The sequence below is a fragment of the Lepisosteus oculatus genome, chromosome 8 (assembly GCF_040954835.1).
Source record: "Lepisosteus oculatus isolate fLepOcu1 chromosome 8, fLepOcu1.hap2, whole genome shotgun sequence".
NCBI lineage: Eukaryota > Metazoa > Chordata > Actinopteri > Semionotiformes > Lepisosteidae > Lepisosteus > Lepisosteus oculatus.
Genome location: NC_090703.1, coordinates 53,369,066 through 53,395,962, shown reverse-complemented (window position 1 = coordinate 53,395,962; position 26,897 = coordinate 53,369,066). Strand labels below are relative to the sequence as shown.

Genomic DNA, 26,897 nt, shown 5'->3' with positions numbered 1-26,897 from the left:
CAATGTTATTAACTTCCAAACAGGATGCATGGGCCAGATGGCCTCCACTCTTTTGCAATCTTTCTTAAGTTGTTCTTAACTAGGAAACTAGGAAACACATTTAATTAAAGATATTTCAATTAAATGTTTAAAACCAGTTTAGTTAAAACTGGTGAGTTGAAAATGCATGTGAATGGACCTCACCTTGCATCCATATATACAGCATATTCCTTTATACAGTATTGAAAATGTGTAACAAATTGAGTTTATAATGGGAATTAGTAAAATAGAAAATAGTTACATTTGGTTCCTTAAAACAGAACTTATGTACTTTGAATGAGTATGCTTTGAATACTGTGAATGTGCCATCTACATTCCTATGTACTGCTGTACCAGTAACATGAACTCATCTCATGCACTTTTTATCTGTTAAAACAACCTGTTTTTCAAATCAATTTGAATATTGTACGTTACCACTGCTGGAAAAGAATGCATTTCCTGCAGCAGCAAGACATTACAAATATCAGGTTTAGTCTTTTGTAATGTGGTTTACTTACCATATGAAGGCCATACTGTAAATGCAATTTATGTTTGTCTTTCATTATATTTAATATAAATCTCTACTACTAATCTACTTATCAACCTCAATAGCTATATATAAATATCATTTTGATGTATTTGTTCCCACAACATACATATTAGAGGTTTTATGATATTTGCTCTACCAATATTTTATATTCATAGCAGATGTATTGCACTCTCCCCACCAGGATTTATATACACCTCTTTGTCGTCCACCACTCACATAGATTGTCTGTCACAGAAGATCAATTTACCCCGTGGCAGATTTCAGTGCTCTTTAGGTCCCAGAGTGTGATGTCACCTTCTGTCGCAGGCTTGATGTCATAAAACACTCATCCATTTAGTCATTGATTTGGATCCAAAGAAAGTACTTACAGTAAAAGTTATTTTAGATTTTTCTTTTGCTCAAGAATAGAAAATGCAATATGTTGTTAGCAAAATTATGAAACTGGTATTTCACAGGTTGGAAACAGTTTTGGAAATTCTCTTATAGCTCATGAGAAGTGTTTAAAAATAGTCTTGGTTGTTAAGAGGGAACTTGTGACTTTATTGCCAATTTTAGCTCAAGAGAAATGGAGTAGTTAAGCAGTGAGATGGAAAACTCAGATGTAACTGAAAAGGGCAAAAGGATGCTCTTTCAAATTTGAAACAAAATGTAATTGGATGAAATGGGAGACAGTCAAAAGTTCATTCTCACTTTCCCACAGGAATTTGGAACCACTAGACCTCTAGTGATATACAGATGCAGCCATTCAAAGTGAGCGGTACAGACACGTACCGCAGGTAAGATGACATGGGGTACCGCGGTGCGTGATTGGTTGACCGACAGGGGCACTCGTGGTCCGTTGGTCTGTCGTAGAAAGACTTACTGTAAACGTCTTTACTGTGCCCGTTGTAGATATTGAATTTTACCACTGAAGGGAAATCTTAGTAGCTGAGCATAAAAAGAATAGGAGCATACTGTAACGCATGTGAAGGCCATAAACGATATTAATTTTGGAACGTAAACATACAGTATATAGCTGGTCTTGGTACTTTAAAGAAAAAAATACACACCAGTATTCCATTTCTCCCTAAACATTGTAAGCTTCGAAGTCTTTAACTAACGTGATACCTGAGTCAACAAGCATACTTTTAGAATTTGATTAAAAGGGAATATAATATGGAATCGCGTATCTCAAGTATTTAATAACAGTATGATTATATCCGTGTACTGCGGCAGGGCTGTGTAGGGCTGTTTCGCCTGCCTGTTCACGCAAGCTGTCTTGTAGCCTACTGGTCTAGGTGCGTGACTACCAACTGGCAGGTTGTGTGTTCAAATCCAGCTGGTGCTGGACCTTCAAGTTTTATTTATTTATTTTTTAATCGCGTAACATAAACATATTACCGTATGCAAACTGTACTGTATACAATATGTATATGTATATTTAATGTCTTAACTGTGCCCGTTTAAGTATTGAATATTCATATCTAATTTTACCACAGAAGGGAAATCTTAACATAAACATACAGTATATGGCTGGTCTCGGTACTTTAAAGAAAAAAATACACACCAGTATTCCATTTCTCCCTAAACATTGTAAGCTTCGAAGTCTTTAACTAACGTGATACCGGAGTCAACAAGCATTCTTTAAGAATTTGATTAAAAGGGAATATAATATAGAATCGCGTATCTCAAGAAATTAATAACGATATAATTATATTCATGTTGCAAAAGAACTGCAACGGACATAAAAACTCCCTTGCTTTTAACAGAGCGTTCCATAATTTCTAACTACGAAAATGCCAGGTGAAAGGATTTGTAAACATATTTTGTTAAAGCAAGTCAGTTTTTTCTGCAACACATAAAATACATTTTTCCAAGAAAGTTTAGCCTTTGTCACTAATGAAACCACTAAATAAAGACATAAATATAGAAATCTTAAGATTTGTTTTATTTAATATTGGTAGCAGGATGAACTGTCAGAGTGTATATTTTGTCGCAAAGTTGCTGCAAGATGTTAAGAGTGAAAAAGGTATTTAGAAATGAGTTATTTCAAGATGAAAAAGAAAACATACACGAAACATGGTTTCATTACGACTAGAATCGGTCTTGAGATATTTTTAACTTGATTTACAGTATTTGAGAGGTATGTCTTAACACCGATACTACAGTGCTTAAGTACTGCTCACGTATATGTTTCTAGGTTTATATTATGCATTTCATACGGTCAAATTACTTTTGAGCAACTAATAAGAAGCACGAAACGGTATGCGTTTTACTTTCGTTTTGTGCTGGGACCCGTGGATTGATTAGAGATATCAAGTACATACAAGTCATTTTTTAAATGTTGTAGTTCGTCTTGAAAAAATGTTACGAGTACATCATCTATCAACAATCACACAGGTTCTGTTTCCATATTGCGGATTTTGGTTAGGTATTATCAAATCCAGTGGCGCTGTTAGTTTACTGAGTCCCATGTCACATGGTCTGTGATTGAAACCTGTAAAACCGGTTTAATTCGTCACAGCCAGCACTCTTCAGGTGCGAGGGTCTTCTGCTCAGAATGAAACGCTAAAATGTTTGTGTAAAATTAGATATGAATATTCAATACTTAAACGGGCACAGTTAAGACATTAAATATACATATACATATTGTATACAGTACAGTTTGCATACGGTAATATGTTTATGTTACACGATTAAAAATAAATAAATAAAACTTGAAGGTCCAGCACCAGCTGGATTTGAACACACAACCTGCCAGTTGGTAGTCACGCACCTAGACCAGTAGGCTACAAGACAGCTCACACGAACAGGCAGGCGAAACAGCCCTACACAGCCCTGCCGCAGTACACGGATATAATCATACCGTTATTAAATTCTTGAGATACGCGATTCCATATTATATTCCCTTTTAATCAAATTCTAAAAGTATGCTTGTTGACTCCGTTATCACGTTAGTTAAAGACTTCGAAGCTTACAATGTTTAGGGAGAAATGGAATACCGGTGTGTATTTTTCCTTGTGATATTTTAAGCTCTAGTTGAATGATAGGTGTCACATTTTAAATCATTTTCGTAGTTAGAAATTATGAAACGCCCTGTTAAAAGCAAGGAAGTTTTTATGCCCGTTGAAGTAAAACAAAATGCCTGACAAAGTATGGCTTGGACAGATTCCAAGTGCTTGTACAAATGTGCTAAAGAAATTATACTTTGAGTATACAGCTTGTCCAAAGTCATCCATTATTAATACTATTAGTAATATCTTCAGTAAAGGCTTTGATGCATAAATATTTCTGATAAAGGTAGGTTGTGTACTTTTGTCCAACTGAGCAATCTTGCTTTCATAAAATATACCAACATTTTAATGACTGATGATTAACATGCTGTAATACACAGTTATAAATACATGTTGTAATACATGTTGTAATACACAAAATTAAAGGCTCAAATGCTGTACATGAGAGGTTAAGCTCCCCCTGGCGGTTTTACAAGGCGATGCCGGATAGTTAGTCACGTGACACACGTGAACCGCGTGATACCCCGGTGGGCGTGTCGCGGTATGCCGCGAAATACCTCACCCATTTTGAATGGCTGCATCTGTATTCTTTTATAGATCCTGTATTGATTAAATAGAGTACATTATAACCCCATTACAAATGTGGATTGGCAATGTTAAGTAACATCTACCTTTAAACATTGTTCAGAATACACTAAACGGGAATTCGGTCAAGCCAGAGACACAATAACGTCTCTCAAACAGCTATGCTTTCTGCTCTGTAATATCAATTCAGTTCCTAAAAATTCTGCAGTGCCTTCAGTGGAACTGAGACTGAGTGATTGTAGCATTGCCACTTGGAAACAAGAACAGAAGGAAATGACTCTAGACATTTTTTCATTTAAAAAGACAATGGAGAACAGCAGTATTTATAAATTTTCCCCTCTACATCTTGTAGATGTGCTTTTTGCAAAGACAACATAATCATTCCTTGATTTCTTTCAGACCTCAGAAAAACAGATTTAGGTTTTAAGTGGTTTAAACAGACCAGTAGGTGGCCATCAACCCTCTGGACAAGAGTTGTCCAAAAATGAATGACCCTGTATCTATACCAGTGTGCTGTGGAATCATTTAGGATAAAAATTGTTCTATAAATGCAATAAAATGCAATAATACCTGAATTCTCTTGAACGGTGCCATACCGATACAGTAACTCTTTACAGATTTGCACGAAGATTGTCAGATATTTCAAGCTACAAAATGTGAATGAATAATTTAAATCATTAATCATGCAACCTCTCATCCTTATATCATGATTGTCTAGGTTTCTACCAAGAATGTTCTGGCATTGATTTTTGTTTGACTGATGTGGATCAGAAATGGTAGGTGACTGAATATTTAAAGGTTATTTGCTTTACTTGGAATAGTTCCTTATCTGAACTTGCGTTTATTTCTAAATACAATGGAAAAAACTGTAAGAGAGCTTGTTTCTTTTATATAGAAGGTTCTCTTCAAAGTAAGTGCTTTGAGAATCATAGACCTAGAAACTGTATTTCAATATGTCCGAATTGGTGTCACTACATTTTAAAAAAAATGGTTAAATTAACTTATTTCACATTTTGAAAGCATATATGCACTGAGCCATGATATATATCTATATTACAGCAGGATATAAAATGAATGTTTTACTAGAGTAAGTGAATTCCTGTCTCCGTCCTAATTAAATTTGTATAAATGTTTCATGGGCGAAATACCAAATCTTCCCTTAAGATCAGGTCTGCTTCATTTTTTTTTATTAAAATGATTTTAAAAAACTCCATCCACACAACTTCTCCAAAGCTTACTGCTAATGATGTTTTGACTTAAAACAAATTTTCACCTGTAACCTGTGGAAATATAGCCATAGCAATTGAAAAATGACCTTAATGTTGTGCAATGCCATGAAAATTTATCTTTGAGATTATTTTATTGCATGGTTACCCTAAGCAATTAAATAAATAAATTTCAACTGTCAGGAAAACTGGCTGGTTGCCAAGAATGAATGAAATGATGGGAATCAGTAAATAAAAGATTTTGACACTTCGATTTAGAAATTATTTAGCAGGTGGAATTCATGTTCTACTGAAAGGTAACTGTCTTGTTTTATAAATCTGTCTAAGGAAGCCCAGTGTGTACAAATGTACCAAGCTCATGAGGGTGCTCAAGTGATGAATAAATATCTATTAGGTTGATAAAAGATGTAGTTTTATGAGGACCAGCAAAAAAGAAAACTAATTTATATGAAAATGTCTGGTTTTAGAACTATTAGATATATATTTTTTTATTTTGCCATGATAATACAGTACAGATATTATATTCTAGTTGTCCTGATTGTTTGACACTCATAGTTATATTTCTGGCCCATTTACCTCTTCATTGTTTTTGTCACTGGATTCCTTTATTCATCACACCGGTGAATTAATGCTGGATAAATGTTAATTAACAGGTGTTAGAATCACTACTTAACCATAATCTGGTGGAAATTGAGAATACAAAGGTTTTTTTTTAATTGCAGCACAAGAATACTATACTATAATAACTATGACAAATAACAAATGTAACTATAGAAAAGATATAAAGATTATATAAAAGCTTTGTCTGGAGCCTGCCAAATTTTTTCATAGGGTGGAACACATAAAATTAACCACAGGGTGCCACTTCAAATGGAGTGGGAGCTATGTTTTATTATAAATCATGTTGTCACAGTAAGCCATTCAGAAAGGGTGTTTCAAACTAATGTTTGTTTTCTAAACTAAAGTGACAGTTTTAAAAGAAACCAACAGAAACAAAATAAGTGATCAACGCAAAAACATTTACTGTCATGCCAAGAGCGTAAATTAATAACATATTGGTGGGATAATGGTAAAAAAAAAACTTGGCACTATTACAAAAGAGAAATACTAACCTTCTATGGCTTAACTAGTTCTTCTGGTGTAATAGAATTCCCGATTCAAGAAACATAATTCACCGGCTTACTCAACAAGTAAAATGTTGTTATAGAAAATAAATATGCTAATACATGATGTAATGAATTTGCAGATTTTTTAATAAAAACTGTTTGGTTTTTTAAATTTCTTTATAATCCAATGTTCCAATAGTATAATTGGGCGCTGTTTTAGAAAAGGAATTATACTGCTTCATACAATTTTATTTTTACAGAGACATTAAACATTTAAAAACAACATATCTACTGTTAATTTTTGTACATTACATATGACTGTTATTATAAAATAAACATACAATAGGCAAAAATAAAAACAAAATTAGCTGAACTTGTGCAACACATTGAAATATAAAGCAAAACAAGCAGGATACTTTCTTTGTACATAAAGCAATAAAAATCAACCCTTACGACTATACAATATTCAATCAATAGATTCACAGTTACCCTGCTCTGCAAATAAACTAAAAACTTTACAAGGATAGCATGCCTGAACAAAGACATTATGTGTCATTGCAAATCATGTTTACAACATTTTCCTGCTTTGACTGGCAACCAAACCTCAGTGAGAGCAAAAAGGCTGTTTACTCTGAATGGTACCTCTGTTCATCTCTTGTTTCATCATTGCTAAGCACACGTTTGGGAATAGATTGCAACGGATCGTTTACACTGTACACAGTCTTCGGGTAAACAATTCTTATTTGGCTTACCATTTTAACATTAAGTGTTCTCTGGACATTGCAAAACTTCAGTGCTTGTTGTGAACAGTTTTCACATACTGTGGGCCTAATTTAACTGTTTATTATTACAGATAATTATTTAATTTCAGGATTTCTCTTTGGTTTGTAATACAGCAAAAGATGTTGAGTTTTAGATTCTTATCTTAAAAAGCTGTTGTTCCCATATCAGTTTTTTTTAACCATATTAAATTTGGGTTGGCCTTTTAAAACTGTAGAATTATTAAAAAAAATAATTGATGTAACTGCAAGAAAATGTTTTGCTTAGTTATTTCCTGATTGTAAGGTAAGTTCTTCATAATTTCATGGAAATTACGTATGTCTTGCAGGAAGTACAATCATGTAAAGTAAATGCCCTTTTTGCATCAATAAAAGGGTTTATTTGTCAATCAAACTATACACATTTTTATATAGAAAATAAAAAACAGAAAATGAGACACGCTGGGTCAGCGCAAAATTACATGAATTTTGGGCATCACACTGAACTGGATAAACCTAAAAACCTCTAGGGAATGTGGAATATGAAATGTCATATGTCATACAAGAATCCAGTATTTCCAAGGCAGTGGATTTCCAATTCAGCCATTTACATGTTCCAGGGACTCCCTTATTACTTTTATAGTACAATTCTTAATAGGATAGAAAATGAACCACTTTGTTTCACTGTACACATGTAAACAATTACAACAACAGAAGTATGAACAGACAATTCTAGATTATTTTATCATTGGAAGTCATCCAACTGATTCAAGATAACTAAGGTGCTTTAGGGTTTTTAGACCCAAGACCTTTAGATTAAACCTTCAAGAAGGTTTGCCATATAATGTCTTTAATTTGCGCAAGTTACCTTTGGTTAAATGAAGGTGTTGATACAGCAATGCCATGAGTGTAGTAGCAAAATATCCCAGTATCTACATAAAACAGTGCTAAAAGATGCTGGCATTTAAAAAAAAAAAAGGTTTAATGTTCAATTAATAAAACCTTGCACATGTAACACTTATCAGTTATTTTTGTAGATCATATATAAAGATTCTCCTGCCCAATAATTGTAACACTTTAAATTGTCATGGTACCTATTAAATATTAATTAAAATTGAATTATTTGTCCTGTAATTGACCAACATTGCATGTTATTATATGCTAATTAAATGCTATTTACAATATTTAATTTGTTGTGCTAACAGAAGGTTTCCAGCTGGGACCATTTAATCAGAGATAATTTCTAGTGCTACACTTTTATATCCAAGGAATCAGAAACAAGAGGGCAAATGAAAAGGAATGTCAGGAACACAGATCAGAGAACGTACTGTGCAGATGTTTTCAGTTTCATTTGAAACTGAAGCATTTAGAATTAATAGTAAAAAAAAACATTTTTGTAATTACTTTAATATTATACTGTAGTTTTGGATGTTGTTTATAATACCAATAACAAAGTAAATTATAAGGGGTTTGACACTATATATTTTATGTCATTGTGTCTCCCTTAATAATCATATAAATAAAGAGAGATATGTACTGAGAAGTCAAGTCTTTTCAAGGGTGAAGAATCTATTAAAAAATGATTACGATTATAATAAGCACATATTTTGATATCAGCAATATGAAAGCTGTTAATAAACTAAGGCTAATAACCAGGTTACTGTCTACTCCTATGAAAAGTTATTTGATTCAACTTAGTTTGTGCTAATATTTTATTACGTTTCAGTAATGTTTTTCTGAAGAGTGCGAGTGATGTATGATTTTAAATAGAATCTGCATGGCCTTGACATTGTTGTATTACTATTTCCAAAGTCAAAATTTTGCAAATCAATCAGTCAAAACAAAATGCAATTGCTACAAAGAGAGATTGTGCATGTTTTCAAATCAATAAATATTTTATATTGCAATATGTTTTACCTTTACATTCATCCATACAGATTTCCATGTATAACTTGGTGATAGATCTCCATTGATCTATACAGTATATTATCCTCTAAATCCTATGTCCATGTAATTATACATATATTAAAATAAAAGACTGAGCCGTAATTTCCATAGCAGTGTTTTGTTTTAGTTAAGCTTAAGGTAAACCTTGGGCTAAAAGTTTCAATTTTCAGAGATTACTGTCTTGTGTACTGTCTTGTGTGCCAAAACTCTTTTTGTACAGTTGAAAAGATGTATTTTAAAATTTTATTTCATGGTTCTTTCATGTTTATAAATCAAATGTACTAAAAATATAAAGATACAGTATAATAAATCAAAGATAGGATTAATGAAAACTGAAATGAAAATCTAATGTATTTTCCAAAATAGTTTCTAGAATTCAAATTGATTTGTCAAAATGTTTTAACCTGATCTGAGGAAAAATATTATATCTAGATCATTTTGCTTGTTTAAACTGATGTTGATTAGACATTTATTTTAAAAAAGTCCAGGATGCGTCAAAAGCTGATGAGTTAATTAAATTGTATGTAACATTTGGCAGTTCCAGTCTTGTGACAGATTTTGTGACAGAATCATCCTTTACTCCAATGCATCTTGTTTAAGTACCAAAAAACAAAAACAAAATAATGACTAGTACTGTACAGTATGTGACATTGCCTTTACTTGACTTTCTTTACAACCATCAATTCATTTGTAGCATATCTCTGTTCACTATATCTGGATATTTGGATTTGGCAGATACATTTTGGGATGCTTCTCTTTACAAGTAGTTGGTCGTATAATGAATGAATGTTATTTGTTGCAACAGCTGTTTTATTTATATTGGTTATAGACTTCATTCAATTCCCATATGATTTCACTGTTTTTAGTATTAATACTGTATATTTAATGGTATCATAGGAAATAAACCAGTTAACAGTTCAAATAACCATATCATAAAAGAAATGCAAGGTATTACTTTTTTGCCCTTTCTGTCAGACCATGCTTTTATCCTTAAGTTGGTTTTACCAAACAAAAAACAATGCTATGTGCGTGCTGCAGTGCTGCCAAATTGGCACAGATTTTACAGACACAATGGACTGTTTCTTGTTTGTGCAGGAACAGCTGTGAAAAAGCTACTCAAAACATACAAACCATTCTTTAAACAGGATGACAGTCTATAATGTTGAATTGCGAAAGATAGGATTGGCTTTGTCTAAAGCGAGTGCACATATACAATATTGTATCTGTACCAAATTTATTTGTTTTTGAATTTTTACAATTTCTCTCACTATAGTAAAAAAATCCTGTATGTTGGGAAAATAATGTTAAATGGGCCAAAGGGATGAGTTTATAATTTCAATATTCTCGGAAGGCAATTTTGTGCCTTTTCTGATAAATGTTCCTTAGAGATCTTTAGCTTTTTTCCAGTATTATGTGTGTTTTTTTTATTATAAATATTATATATACATCATGGGACTGTAGCTGACACTATACCTTTTACTCTATGATTTCCCATCAGATAGTCTCAGAAGTATGCTGCATTTTAAATCGATATAATTTCTACTGAAATATATATTAAGTGATTAACGTACAGTACATAATTTGTTTACAACTAATTATCCATAAGGCATCAACATTAAATTATCACACTATTTCATTCTATCTCCAAATTTTTAAAATATTCAGTATAATATGGCACTCTGTAACATAGAAAACTGGATTTTATGAGATGAAATAGAAAAGCTTGCATCTTCACATAGATTAATGACTTGCGAGCAAGAAGTTATTTGCTTTGTATGTTTTTTTAAATTTGATTACTGTTGTCATCTCAATAGATAATAAATTACAAATTTGAAATCAATTACACATTTGCAATTCTTAAAGCCAAAACTGTGTTCAGTAAAAACCGTATATAAATAAAAATGTCTTTATGAAAACAATGTACTATACCAATATGGTATGGAAAATTAATACTTGCTCATAAACATAGAATGTATTTTTTTTCATTGATAACGAGGCACTTTGCTTCATCTCAGAGAAAAAAAAGTGGATCTAACACACATATTTACTGTCTATAACATCCAGCAATCGTTATTTAGTCTTCTGAGATAAGAACTATTTTTAACAGGACAGAAATAATGAATGCAGATACTTGTTTGATGGGAATATCTTTGTTTTCTAGTAGCCTTTCCATTTGGAGTCATTAGTGGGTGATTAACGCAGCTCACTGCTGGCCATCTGATCCAGCTGTGGAGAACTGTGGACTATCTGTGCTGCTCTTTGAAGCATACCCTGGTAATGTTAGCTCCACAGTGCCCTACAGTTAGACAGCACTAACCATTGGAACCATTTCTTTATCAATAATAACACCACAGGCTCCTAGCAAGTGCTGGAGGTTTATGTTGTGCAGCAAAGCAGTGCTACCCTCACTGACAGGCCTTAGTAACCCTGGCTGTGCTCACCCAGCTGTGTGCTTCTGCTCTCAGAATCCTGTGCACAGCTGGTTAACACCATGGCCGAGGTTTGACCAGGCAATGTATGGATCATAGGGTTTAGCTAAACAAACATCTTTACTCATTGCACAGAATGGAAAGCCCCTAGAATGTCCAATTATAAAATATTTTACTCTGGAAATTGCTTCTTTTCAAGACTATTAATCATAGGGATGAGGAAAGTTTTACACACACAAGAAAATAAAAAAAGCATAATGAGAAATTTTACATAAGATTATTCCACCCCCTTGCCAGCAGCTATATCACCCTGCAGCTCTCAACTGTCTTCCCACTGAAGCTCAGCAGGGATGAGCCTTGGACAGTACCTGGATGGGAGACCTCCTGGGAAGCTATGGTTGCTGCTGGAAGTGGTGTTAGTGGGACCAGTGGGAGGCACCCACCCTGTGGTCTGTGTGGGTCCTTGCGGGGACATTATACTATAGTGAGCGCCGTCTTTCAGATTAGACGTTAAACCAAGGTCCTGACTCTCAGTGGTTAATAAAGATCCCTGGGCATTTCTCGACAAGAGTAGGGAGTTATCCCAGTGTCCAGGCCAAATCTTCCCCCTCAGCCTTTACCATAGGCTCCAAATTGTCCCCATTTATCATTGGCATGCACTGGCCCTGCGATGGACTGCTGCCCTCTCCAGGGTGAACCCTGCCTTGCGCTCGTTGCTTGCCGGGTAGGCTCTGGTTTCCTGCAACACCGTATGGTATAAAGCGGTTTGGCAAATGACATGATATGACATAATTCCTCCCCTCCAAGCTCTTTCTAAAAAGTACTGTTTGTAGAAAATACATTTTAAACCTGAACAGTAAGTACAATGTAGGCCACATTTCAGCAAAGTTGAACAAGCAATTACAGATAACAAATAAGTGGAAAGTAAACAAGGTATCAATGAACAGTACAATACAGTCATGTTTCCATGGATTAAAAGAAAAGATTGAAATATTCTGTCAATCTGTGTGGATTTTTAAAGTTGTATTTTTTAATGTTTACAGTAATATAAAAGTAAAACTACTTTTTTTCATGCTATCAATGATTTCAATTTACTGTACCTACCTATGTATACCCACTCTATCATAGAGTGTTTATTGTAGATTTAAAAAAATCAACCTTTCAAATGAGTAGCATATAATTTTTTCATAACTGGTGTTCCCTGTATATTTATGAAGGCCCAGTATGGAGCTATGTACCACACAACTCACAAGATAACATAAGGGAAAATGAGTGCAGATATTTTTGCAACAGAACTTGCAACAGAAGTAAACATATCACAACAATTCTTCATTGCTTCTTTTAATTAAATAAAATATCAGTGATTTATTACAACTAATAATTGTTATGGCGACTATGAATTCATATTTAACCTTTCAGATTTATTTGTAAACAAAGAAACACTCTTTTGTGATAAAAGTCTGATCAGATGATGTCATCTAATGTGCTTTCACATGCTTACTAACATTTAGCAAGTACACCAAATCCCACCAAAATGTTGTTTAGCAAAACAACATATCAGGCACCCTAAACATCTAATTTATGATGTAACATATCAAATGGAGTTCTGTCTTCAGCCATTAATCACCCCAGGTCTCTCAAAAGGATTCACACAATGAATGGAAATAATTTTAAAATGTTTTTATATTACCCACAAACCATTTTTGTGTGTTTCTTGAATGCCTTAAGAAGCAAATGAAAGAAAAAAAAGATGGCCCTTTTATGACCATTGGTGCTAATGATAGTAATGACAATAGCACTGTACTGTCATGAACAAATGTAATGTATCTACCATATGTAATCTGATATTAAAAGAAAATATGAAAGTCAACATTAGAAGCCGCTTAGTTAGAAATATCGTTGGTTACGAGTCTTATGGACAAAGAATCAAAATGGTAGAAAAGGATATTTTCAAGAATGAAGGAAAAATGTATTTCAGTTTTTAACACAGTCTCCTATCCAGTCTACAACAAACAGTGGCTAGAAACAAAAGGATTCTCTTTGACATACATTATACTTCTCCCTTTTTCAATGTGGGACTAAAGCACTTCCAAAGTTTTACAAAAAAATATATTAAAATCAGTAATTAGTAATAATATTCTTATTTCATTGCCTTTAAAAGTGTAAAACTGTAAGGTAAAAGAATGGAATTAAATAAAAATGACCTTCAGTTGATGATCCCAGTTTGTTTGAAGTAGAGGAGTCTGGAGGAACACAGTGGATGGACAGCCAGATCCTTCAGCCTAAGTGAAGGTCCATCGCCCGAGATCTGTATGCTGGTAGAGGTAGTGATGGAGATGTGTCAATATAATGTGTGGCAGTCCAGTCACTATAATAAATTGGATTCTATCCGGAGCCAGTGCAGTCCTTGTCTAGCGTATCGCACCAGTTCGGTCATTGTGCTGTGTTGGGTCAGTGGTCCCATCACAGAGTTCAACTCTTGGAAAAACTCTGAAGAGAAAGGAACAGAAGTTTAGCTTTACAACAACAGGCTGACCTTTTGTCATACATTGTATATAGATTTTTGCCAAAATGTATGGCACATCTGAAAGTGGAAAAAATCTAAATATTTATTGTTCAAGTTACTAACATAAAAGTTACAAACAATAAAGGCAGACACTTGAGCTACAGTATCTTGCTCATCTTGTAGTTTGTAGCTAAGTGTTCTGAACATCTCTTCCACTTATTACATGAATGAAGCTACAGTGTCAGCTTCAACAACATGAGTAGTATTTCCCATAAAATCCAACCCACTTTGCAATTGGTGTAGATTTAATTAAAGAAAGCTTAAATATACTGTATATCAGATGATTGCTTTTGAAACTGACTTACTACTCTGCCAAAAGGCAGACCTTGATTCAGTGGCACTATGACGTTAGCAATCTAAGTACAATAATTGGTCTGTTCTGACTTATTCAAACCAAATACAAAGAACATTGATTCTTAATTGGGCACATTATTACTCAAGACAGAGAGAAAGAAAGGTTGAAAAAGGTTGTGTTAACATCTAATAAGCAATCATACAGCTTTTAGCACTTCTACAACATCCCTCAGCAAAAATCTGGTCTTTTAATCAGGTCTCTTCACTTACTGGATAGGAAGTGTCAGGAAAACACACTTCAAATTCAATCTGCAATTTAAAATTTATCTTAGGGTTTCTTGTGATCAATACTTTCACTCATTACTGTGGAAAAGATGTTAAGGGTCTGTTACTTAATCTCAGCCACTGTACAAAGACCATGTAATGAAATCTTTTAGTATGTATTCAATACATCCTGATTTAATAGAGGATAATTACCCCTCTAGTATTTTTTAGAAGCTGAGAGCATGTAGCTCAAATTTCTTGTAGTCATCAGTATCTTTTTCTCTATATATTCTTTCTTTACCTGTTTATGTTTATTTTATTTTCATACAGCTTTAGGTCATTTGGCCTGCACAGAAAATTTTCTTTCATTAAAAATCAATGATTATGGTTAATGATTCCAACATTCAAATTAATTTATTTCTAAAAGGGCATTTTCAATGAACCTACACAAAATACAATAACTCATGAATAGTAACTTTGTTGTTTGAAAAATACAGCATATGTAATGTCTTTAAGAACCTACTGTAAATGCATTTAACATGTCTCTCCCAGTCATGGGGTAACAGTGGCAGCTTGGGTTAGCTTGGTTACCTTGGCTCTCCCTGGAGAGTTTCTCAGCCGTGTCCCAGTGCTCATAACTGCGCAAGATGTTGTTGGTGATATTGACATGACTGGCAGCCATGTGGTGGATGCGATGAGGAATGGCAATGCTGCCAGTGGAGGAGGATCCCACTGTGCCAGTGGTGCTGCTGACAGAGCCAACCGGAGAGGGACTCAGAGACATGGGTGATGGTGTACCTGTGCTCCTGGGAGAGGATAGTAGGAGTTAAAGAACTAAACAGGACAGAGCACACATCACCAGCCACAACCTCTTATGACACCATACAGTAGTTATTTACTGTCACAGAAGTAGTATTACTTCACATAATTCATCCACACTGTTATTCATTGCACATTCACAAAAAAACACAGGTAGCACCTTGTAAAGATCATGATTTGTTGTTCAACTGAAACATTTTCAGAGCAGTGTTATTTTTTTGTTTTTTTATCAAATTAAGTCATCAGCTAAGGGTCCACTTACACCGGGCTGGCCTTGGGTGACTCAGATTTAGGTTGGCATTTCATTTGCCAGCTAACTCATACTTTTCATTTAAGTTGCCCTTAGGACTTAAGGTGACTGAAATTCAACAAACTGCTTTATGGGAATGCAAGCATTTGCCATACTACATGAAATGATAATGACAGGAAGAAAACTGATATAAACAAGATGGATATTTATTTCCTTGCAACATTGTTTGTACCATAGTAGCTGGACACTGCTGGAGATAAAGTAGCTAAGATGGTGTGATGTTTTGCTTTTTGTCTAAATATGTTTTTATATCCTTTTCCTTCTCCTTAATTTTATGAGTAAAACATGGTAGTGTATTTCTGGAAGATGTGTATGTACTCTGTTTTGTTCGGAAATTGCTTTTGTGAAGTATACAATATGAAATAATGCACCTATTCCTACTCAGATGTTGTTAAATTCACATTGAACTTGTAATATTTTTAAGTTTCCAAATTTAAAAGTGTCTTTATGTTTTTGAAATCAACAGGTTTGGGAACAGTTTGTTACTTGTGATCTTGTAAATATTTTTTGCAAAGGTGGTCAAGAGACATTCTGCATTCACAGCTATTAGGTGGTGTAAATTTAGGGTGGATCACTGTACATGCATGCTACAGAATAGGTGGGCCTGAGGCTGCCCAAGACAGACCTCAAACCCAGGGGTAAAACTGTTCTTAGACATAAAGTACTGTATTATAGGTCTCAAAGTGGGGAGGTCACAGTGCAATTGATAAGTAGACAGTTGTCAGAATTGCTGCTTAAGCTTAAAGTACAAAGAGAAGGAAATCCATATTATTAATGGATTTAACCTTTTGGCCTCTCAACCTGGTCTCAAGATCATTGCTTTGTACTTATATACAGTGTATTTATACTGTATTTCATTCTTCAAGCTTTGCTATGAATCACTAATGTTGAACTGAACTGTTTGAGCATCAAATAGAAGTTTTTTTTTCTTTGATTTTCTGTCAACCGGTTCCAGCCATCAATCAATGAAAATATTAATCAGTCTTTTAGAGCAAAACCCAAACAATCTGGCTCCAGGTCTTGTAATTCAGTAATAAATTGAAACATGTTCACCTTGTGAAGTGAAATTATGTTCCCTGTCAGCACCCCAGCTTGTACCTGGACAGCTGGGGAGTTTGCTCTAAGAAACAATTCCCTAGAAGGATGAAAAATGAAAATAACTTCTCATTCATGATTGCCAGTATAAAAATAAACCTCAGATAGGAAGCTGAACTCTAATTTCCATGCTGATTACATTTCCAGCAGGTAGTGGAGGTGCTATAAAGGGATTAAGAAGCACAATTTATCGCTAATATAATCACCACAAAATAAGTTCATTCTAATGGAGCATGTGATTCTAATTAATTTTGACAGCTACACTCAATACAAAACAGCAAGGCTGGTCAAACTCTTGCCTAAGAGCCAGCCCAAGCCCTCATCAAACAGTTATTTCTTTCTATAATGTGTTACTGTATATATCTTCTTAGAAATTCTACTGTCTGGTCTCCTGTTATGCAATGTTTCCAAACACTTTTGTTTTTTTAGACATTGAACATTAAATAAACCTCAAGTAAAGGCAAAGAAATATATATTTTTGTCTATTTTTTGTATATAAATGTTAGTGGCTGTGTGCTTTTATGTTTTTCCTTCATGCATTAGAAATCTATTCAAATGTTTTTGGCACATACTGTAGGTGCCAACTTTTTTAAGCTAAATTATTGTACTGTATTTGCAGCTATAAAATATTATTTGTAAATATACAGAAATGTTGTAGCCCATGGAAAGATGTTTCCAAATTATATATTTTATTTTTCTTATCATGAATATTAACTGTACAAATTATTGTAAATCGTGTCCTGACTTCTACTGACTCATGCATTGTATTGTATTTTTACCCAATCAGCACCAAATGTTACACATATATGCTGTGTTACGGTGGTGGTTTCAGAAGGTGTATGATGTCCAGCATGTGTTTTAGTGCAGCATTCCCACATTTACGATTCTCACACAAGCTGCATCACATTTGGTACACAGACACAGGTTGGTTTGTTAACTTCTTTTGCATTCCTGTGACAATATCATCTACTTAAGTCAGTCTTACTAGATACAGTTCCTTAAAGGATGCATTCACACATAGGAATATAATATTAAATACCTGTACTTGCCAGGATCCCCAAATGATTTAATTTGTTTTTCAAGACTTTTAAAGCTGGAGAGCAATTTTGACAAATGTGTTTGTCATTTTGGAGGTGAAACACGTTTGCCCTTCTTGAAAGAACTTTAATACAGAAAATCCAGGTATGTGTACAGATTCATATTATGTTATCACTTATATTTAGAATTTAAGAAAGGTGCATGTTTATAAAACATTAAAAAATGCTGTGCAAAATACAAATTTTTGAAAAAAGTTTCAATCAACACTTGGACATCTTGAAAATAAGGGAAACATATTGATTGTATGTTGATAGATGTATGTGAGCCCAAGTACCACAACTCTTTTTTATATAATTACCCACATTAAGTTTGGGAATTACAGACTGACGGGAATGCGTGGTATTCCTACAACCTACTGTAACACGTAATGTGATGAATATAGGGAAAGGCATACTTACTTTCCATTGGCACCCCATGGTGAAGGTGCCTGGGAACTTTTCACTGAGTTCTGAAATAATAAAATATAGTGGTCAAAACTAAGACTGGAACAGAATTTTGTTTTTTCTAAGCTAGTATAATAACACTTTCCATTTAGCAAAAAAAAATAAACTGCTGAACTTCAGCAAGACATGTAACAATCATAATGACAATAAAAGAGAACATACTTAAATTGTATCTTGACATAATGCAAATAAGAGTGCAATTCACTTGAATACTGAAGAAGAAAAGGTGCCGAAGCTAAATAGCTTTAAATTACCAAAAAATAGTAAATGTGCTTTCTTTAGAGTAATAAATTTGTTTTTGGGATTAAATGGAAAAGTCAACACTTAAAAAAGTACAATCTCTTTGTTTCAACTTATATTATTCTGAATTATACTGGTGATGTGAAAGAAATAAATATTTACCTTAAAATATTCCATAAGGGAACGGGAATACTTCATTGCATGATCCTTCTTCAGTTTGAACATTCTCAGGTACAGAAGTGACAAACATCTGTAACTGCAATTAACAACAAACCACATGCATTAACCAAAAATCTGTTTTGCCATTTCTGGTGCTATTATTTAACACAGTTGTGTTATTTGAAATAAGATTTATTACATTTTTGTATCCTGGTTCACTTACATTCTGCTATTATTTCAGTAATAACAATGACATCATAGAACAGAGCACCAAATGGCATACAGCAGTGCACTGCAGGGGTTCCCAATCCTGCTACTGGAGGCTCACACACCTGCTGGTCTTCATTCCGGCTGAGCTTAATTATCAAACTGAAGCGTTAATTAAACTAACAAGTTTCTTGATTGGAATATTTAGTTTTTCTGCTAAAAAGTTTGGGATTTGACTTATGAAATGCCATAGTTAATGGTCAACAGGTTTAAGAGCTGAATAGAGTCAAACAATTCAAATTAATCCTGTCATTAAATAAATTAATGGTTCGATTGTGTAACGGAGCTCGGTTGGAACAAAAACTAGCTGTTTCATGTATGGACCTCCTGGACGAGGACTGGTGCCCTCCACTATATTTTATATTTTACAATTATTATACTGTAATTAGTGGGATGTGTTGGACACTCCATTGATCAAATGACTTGTTGAGACGTGTTACATGTCCATTGATACTGGAAGAGATTATATCACACTCTTTGACATACAGTATATAGTACACTGTACTTCACAATAAACACTGCTATGTGAAAACGTAGTGAACTGCACAGATTGATTGTAAACTTAATATTGTAAACTTAAATCATTTGATGTGTTTAGACTTTGTGAATGTTAGGCAGACTGCATCATCAGTAAACAGTACTGATATTTTTCTCTTAGAAGTAACTGCCTAGTGGAAAATTGCAGATATTAAAGTCTATAGACTTTATTTTAAGTTAAATTTACAATTACGTACTACACTTACAGTATCTTTCCTGGATACCCGTAGGGATCCTCTGAATATGTTAAAGGAAACCATGTCACCAACATGTCTACCACCATGTAAAAATCAGTACATACAGTGTATATGTTCAGGGTCTGTTCAACTTTTAAATATTTTATTCTTAATACTAGCAGTATTTCTAATTATGGATTTTAGTCCGCTTTTATGTGTAAATAGGGTCCTTATTGAAATTGTTTTTGAAAATATAAGCCTAAAATATTGAAAATCCCTGATGTAATAAAAAACAAACTCTAACAATTCAGTGGGCAGAACTTTGCACAAATGCAATAATTATATATTATAATTTATCTAATGTTTAGAAAAAAAACAAGTTCAGTTTCCATAATTTTATAGTATACTTATTTGCAAAGCACAATATTAATTTTCAACATTTAATATGTTTTTTAAATCATATGAACACATGCCTTACAACCAAAATCTAAATATTAATAAGCAATTACAAAAAAAACAACTGAGATATGACAGGCATCACAATTTTCTTTTAACTATTGAATATATGTACTGTATTTAGACAGCTGCTGACAGAAACCATTAGTTATTCTCTAGTAGCTTAATAACATTTGAAATGAAACTTTTTAGCTAATTAAGTAATGTAGCTGGTTTAAATCTTCTCACATTATATGTGGATGTATAATGTGATGGTTGAGTTCAGACTTGCATAATGTTTTAGTAAAGAAAAGAATAACACCTAATATTTTAAAATACTGCAAATTACATACCGTTACAGGTACCACATACCTGCAAGTATTTATGTAACTGTACAAAACAATGACTTAACCGAGGCCTCAAGGTCTGTGCAAAGATAAATGACATGCGATTTCAAATAAGTGCCTGCGTAAACATGGCAAAAACTCAGAAAGAAAACCCATAGTACAACAGGAATCTGTTTAAATAATCGTATTCATTTTGCATTATAGATGCACATACATGTACAGTAGGCAGTTCACATAAAGTACTATAAATGTTTATTGCCTGAAATAACAGAGAACATTCTGCTTGCAAATAGAAGATAGATTCAGGCTTACCACAAAACAGCAAGTTTCTTTTCACCCACCGTAGCAGATTGGCCAGTGAAGTTCTTTAATCTCATTGCATACCTTTAAATTTTAAAAATAAGATTCAGGTTATTCAAGTTTATTTTACAGACTGTATTTCTAAAGCCATATTATACATGCTGACTAAAAATGTTCTCTACTTTCTTATTTATTTTGCAAAATTTCATACAGCATATACAGTAGCCATGTTTTTTTTGTCATCATGTTGAATGTTTTATAGAGCTCCATTTGAAAGACAAAGTTAAAAAGCAAGATAATAACTTTAATGATCAAGAACTTACTCTCTATATTTATCTGTTTTTCTAGTGATATCCAAGTAAAATATCACAATTATAGTGACTGGAATTTCCTCATTGCTTTAAAAGCCATGATAAAACTAATTAAGACACTTTTCTATTTAAATTTGACATTCAACAAATAATTGTACACTGAATTGATTAATTGTACAGAATAAACACTGTATTCCAATGTACTTACAAATTATTTGTTTTATAAGAATCATTTTTAAAAATGCAAATGCAAAACATGAGTTCAATTCTCAGCCCTTTTGTAATTCAAAATTAAAAAATCACAAATTATTTCAATCATCAATAATGAATATCTAGTGGCACTTGTGCAGAAAAGGTCCAAATAATTTAATTTTTCACTATATTACTAAACTAAGCACTGGTCATTTTATCTAAATCAGTGGTTCTCAAAGTGGTACACGGAGTGCCCCCAGGTGGTACGCCAGATGACCCTGGAAATTTGTTGTGTGCACTGAAAAATGGGGAATTAAAAATTGAATAAAAGTTATTTAAAATGTTTGATCTGTAATTTAATTAATCAGTTTCAGAAAGCTTAAAACAGGTTTTCATATTTTAATAAAATTAGTTTATGTGTCAAATACATAGCCTACGTACTTAGTGGACACAAGGGCTGCTATGTATAAACCATTGTATAGGAATGCGTGCTATGAACCTAAGTGACCAATTGTATTAAAAGAAGTGATCTAGGGAGGTAGGAAGATGTGCGTTATTTTGGAACACTGCCAATCTTGTAATAATATTTACTTACACTTATATAGCGCTTTTCTGGACATTCCACTCAAAGCACTTTACATGTAATGGGGACTCCCCTCCACCACCACCAATGTGCAGCATCTGGATGATGCGATGGCAGCCATTGTGCGCCAGAACGCTCACCACACATCAGCTATCAGTGGTGAGGAGAGCAGAGTAATGAAGCCAATTCATAGATGGGGATTTTTAGGAGGCCATAATTGGTAAGGGCCAATGGGAAATTTGGCCAGGACACCAGGGTTACACCCCTACTCTTTTTGAAAAATGGCCTGTGATTTTTAATGACCAAAGAGAGTCAGGACCTCGGTTTTACGTCTCATCCGAAGGACGGCGCCTGTTTACAGTATAGTGTCCCCGTCGCTATAGTGGGGCATTAGGACCCACATAGACCACAGGGTGAGCACCCCCTCCTGGCCCCACTAACACCTCTTCCAGCAGCAACCTTAGTTTTTCCCAGGAGGTCTCCCATCCAGGTACAGACCAGGCTCACACCTGCTTAGCTTCAGTGGGTTGCCAGTTGTGAGTTGCAGGGTGATATGGCTGCTGGTAAGCAAAGGGAAGCATGATAGATAACAAAAAATATTCAAGACTGTTCTAGGTTAATTACTTTGAGAAAAATACACCCAGCATCTATGTGTGTTTTGCTCTCATGCATATGAATTAAAAACTTTTTAACTCCTGAGATGGACTCCTGACTGTCTTTTAAGGTGAAACGGGTAAAAATTTCTCCAACAGCGCCACATTCGCAAACAGAACAATTGATCGAAAATGAATACCTCACAAAAATCAAGTATTATGTCATAGCTGATGGAGCCATGGTAGCTCAGATGGCAAGGTCGTCTAGCTCCTGACTGGAAGGTCCCAGGTTCAATCTCAGTTTGGGGCAAGCGATGTAGCTTGCTCTAATGCCTTCCAGACGGCTCCCAGGTCCACTCAGCCTGCTTTCCAAATGAGTACTGGGGTTTAACTTTTCTGGGGGTAATAAGTCAGCCTGAGCGTGATGCTGACCACATCACCTCCATCTCCAGTGTCAGATGGTCAAGAAAAATGATGGCCCTTGCCCTCCATTCCCCATGGGCCTTGATGGCCTGAAAAGGGACCAACCTACCTACGTCATGGCTGAAAGGAATAGATGCCAAGAGTACTGAAGACAACTCCGATAGATCACGCACACTGTTGAGAACATGGAGGACACTAGATCTGCTGCTGAACCTCACACAGAAAGCACTGCTAGTGTAAGCAAGCTTCGGAAATGGCTACAAAGTGATACGATCCAAATTATCTAAGTGCTCAGTGCTATTTTTATTATATGTATGTATGAGTGTGTGTGCGCACATGCTCATGTTGGTCATTGAGGTTTTCTGTGCTTCCTATGAGAAGATGACTTGGAGATGGTACTTGGATGCTTTGGTTTGAACAGGGGAAGTACTTGGTCCAAAAAGTTTGAGAACCACTGATCTAAATGATTCATTTTTATTTAATCCTAGAAAGTTGTAAAAAAAATTAGGAGAATTAAGGCTGAGATTGCAGTAAGAAGACTAACCTGATGAGTTCCACAGTTTCTGAGTACATTGTGTATGGAGATTTTGCTTCTAACGGATCTCTTTCCATAGCGTTCCCACATTCTATGAATGATAGAGCACCATCTGCATAATTAACAGCTTTGCCAAACTTCTCCATCTAAAAAAAAAAAGAAGACATAAATGAAGTCCGAATACAGTATGTAGTAATCTAAATACATAGCAATATGCTGGGAAAACACCTTAGTCTTATTCAGCTGTGTCAATAGCTTTATCAGCACATCGATAATTTTATTTATATTTAAAAAAAGTGAACATTTGCTGATTGTTTATATGGTACTTGACCTTGAGAAATTTAACTCATGTAATTCTAAGTAATGATGATCACCTGCTTGTTAGCTTGATTTAAGGATTGAATGTCCATTTATGAGAGAAATTTTCCAGAGCATGAGATGGTCCGTTCCAGCAATCATCAGTCTTTCAGAGAGAACAGGAATCCGGCTCTATATAGGACGGGCCATGTTGTGGAAAGTCACCTCTCCAGCCCTGGCTCACTATATTCATCTGTGCAATCATGTTCAGACTGCTGTAACTACAGCTCATACGGTAATAATGTGTGTGTGAAAATGATCTGCATGCTCAGAGCACATTCAGAGGTAGTAGATAGTTGAGAGATCCTGTCTCCTGTGGAGCAGAGAACATTTGAGGTGATGGCAGAGAGAGTGGGGTACTGTTTTATTTATCAGTGAATGTCATTGTAACCTTGGCAGACCTTATCAAAGACTGTATGTGTGAAGATATCATGGTGCGATTTATTCTGACTCTTTGTACAAGCCAACTGTTGGGATAGTATAAATTAACAAGATGAAGGAGATTCCTCCCCACACAAAAACAGCTTCTGTGCGTCTTGAAGGTAGCCACACTGCTTAGTGATACATTGATAACTTTCACAAGTTTAATTTTCAGGCAGGACAAACCAAGAAAAGGCATAGCTAGGAATACAATGGCATGACTTCAGAGAAGATAATAATATCGAGCTCTAGCCACAGCCAGCTCTGGCCATGAGGAGACAACTTCAACTGGCCAACCTTTGCGAGCAGGCTGGGTTGCACTAGAAGTATGATTGAACAATACAGAGGCTGATCTCCTCCATGTGTACTGTGCTGCCAGGACTGTTAATTAATTGTCAGAGAGGTCATACCTGGTTTGAATTTCTGTTTTAGTTTTGGCAGCAATTCAAATTTCTTAATGACCTGTATTTTTATTGCATATATTTTGTGCATTAGTATATTAATATGATGATCAATCAATGAATCAATTAGAAATGAGAAGAAATATCAAGCAATATTTATCAGTAACTTTTGGATATGCTGTATATTTTCCATTATATTAAACTGTTCTATTACATTAATGTATTATCACAGAATGTATTCCTGAAACATATCTCTAAAGCAGTGATACAGAAAATACAGCCTTTTAAATATGATTCTAAATAGGATTTACAGGACAAATCCACAGTACGTATCAATTAACACTACTATCCAGCAAAAACTATGATTTGTATCCTTCTGTTATAACGGTGTTTATGTATTCTGACAATCAATTTCCTGTAATTTGTACTCATCATTGGTTTTATGAGTACATATTTCTAATAATATACATGTAACTTTCAATACAACATATAGGCTGGAAAAATAATCTCTAGAATCCAATTATTACAGCCATATGAGTTTGTATAAATCAAGACTGGCTTTCTGCATTAAAATGTAAGTGACCATTCGATTCAATCAGAGCTGCTGTAGTAACAAAGCAACAGAAGTCTAATGTAAGTCCATTTTAGGGCTTCTCAAAGAAAATGAGAGTTACTTATAATTTGTATCTCCCAGCTGATATGCACAATTAACCTCTTATTCCTCAGCGCATTTACTTATCTAGGTATTAATTATCAACTCAAAATCCCCATAGTAAAGGTAATAAAATGCTTCATCTGATTTAATATTGTGGATGTTGTAATCAAGGGGAATATGAGAGACAGATACATCATGATTCATGCTTATTCCTCTAAAAAAACAGCAGAAAGAAAAAAAAACACAAATTAATTTTATTTTGAAGCATACCAGTGCATCCGCTTTGTGCTTTAATTTCTTAGCTTCTTGCATATAGTGGTCTGCATTTTGAAGTCTGTGGGAAAAAGGGGAGTAACATGGACTGTAACAAAGGCTGACAGAAAAAAATAGCATTTTTAATGAAATCTAAAACAATAAGAGAGGAAAAGCTAACTAAAAGAAAAAATGTGATTCCTATTTGAGTACCTGCCATCTTCACAACATGATAAAACCTGTAAGGTCTAGTATCTGATTAAAACATTTCTGCAAGAGCAGTTTCAATTTTTTAAAGTACCAAAGAAGTCCATTTCTTTTCACTTGTAGTTCTTAAATGTTATTTTTCAGGATGTGCTTGTAATGGGATTGTGGAGTAATTTCTCAGTTAATTCGATTATGTTGCCAGAAATCAACTTCAATCAACTTATTCAATACTGAGTTATTAGCCAGTTTACACAAAGCCACCCAGATGCAACTCTTACGTATCGTCAAACGTCAGCTTGGGCCTTCTTGGCTCCAGGTGGTCTAGTGATGTTGATGATAGGTTAGACCAAAGGTCAGGGTCGGATTGTCCGTTGCCAACCAACCCGCTTGGAGGCTTACTGTGGGCATCTTCTTCCTGCACACAAAAATAATAATTAAGGTCAAAATTAATGCTCAGTTGGTCTGTAATAATACCTTCGATGAACACAATTTGTACTATATAGTATTTCTGACAGTGTCTTTTTTTGTTAAATTCACACATGGATTCCATTTTCTTGTCTTAAATGCTTTTTTGAGTTTCTTCCAAAAAGTAATTAGTACTGGAAAACACAGGAAATGGCAGCAAAAGCCTGAAGCAAACGATTTTGAGGTTACTGTCCATCCAGCTTTTGCAAACTAAATCACACTCAATGAAACTGAATTGGGCTTCTTTACCATTCAAACAGACAGAAGCCAAATTTCTAATAAACAGTCAGTTTTATGTTTATAAACCCAGATCAACAGAAACAAATGAAGCAGAAAATATCAGAACTCCATATAAAAGTGTTATATAAAGCAAAACTACCCTCTTATATATATTATTTAAATTCATATAGAAAGCTTTATACCGTGAGTTAAAAAGTAACAGGCATTAACACAAAAAATCCCTTTTCTTTATTTTTTAACATACAGAATATAACATTTGCTCAAGAAGAAATCGTACTTCATTGTTTTTTTTTCCTAAATA

At 34.3% G+C, this 26,897-nt stretch overlaps 1 protein-coding gene across 3 annotated transcripts in view; it reads right to left on the bottom strand.

Annotated features, from left to right (window-relative positions):
• Window positions 1-6,249: 6,249 nt before the first annotated feature.
• aff2 (AF4/FMR2 family, member 2) overlaps window positions 6,250-26,897 on the bottom strand; it is a 193,316-nt gene continuing 172,668 nt past the window's right edge. For all 3 annotated transcript variants that reach the window (XM_015351809.2, XM_015351811.2, XM_015351812.2), the window contains 8 exons: window positions 26,170-26,306; window positions 25,703-25,766; window positions 23,609-23,745; window positions 20,975-21,046; window positions 18,904-18,997; window positions 18,457-18,506; window positions 15,328-15,542; window positions 6,250-14,102 (listed from right to left, as the gene is read on the bottom strand). In XM_015351809.2, coding sequence (XP_015207295.1) covers window positions 13,981-14,102; window positions 15,328-15,542; window positions 18,457-18,506; window positions 18,904-18,997; window positions 20,975-21,046; window positions 23,609-23,745; window positions 25,703-25,766; window positions 26,170-26,306 — 891 coding nt within the window. In that variant the 3' untranslated portion in view covers window positions 6,250-13,980. The remainder of the gene's footprint in view (window positions 14,103-15,327; window positions 15,543-18,456; window positions 18,507-18,903; window positions 18,998-20,974; window positions 21,047-23,608; window positions 23,746-25,702; window positions 25,767-26,169; window positions 26,307-26,897) is intronic.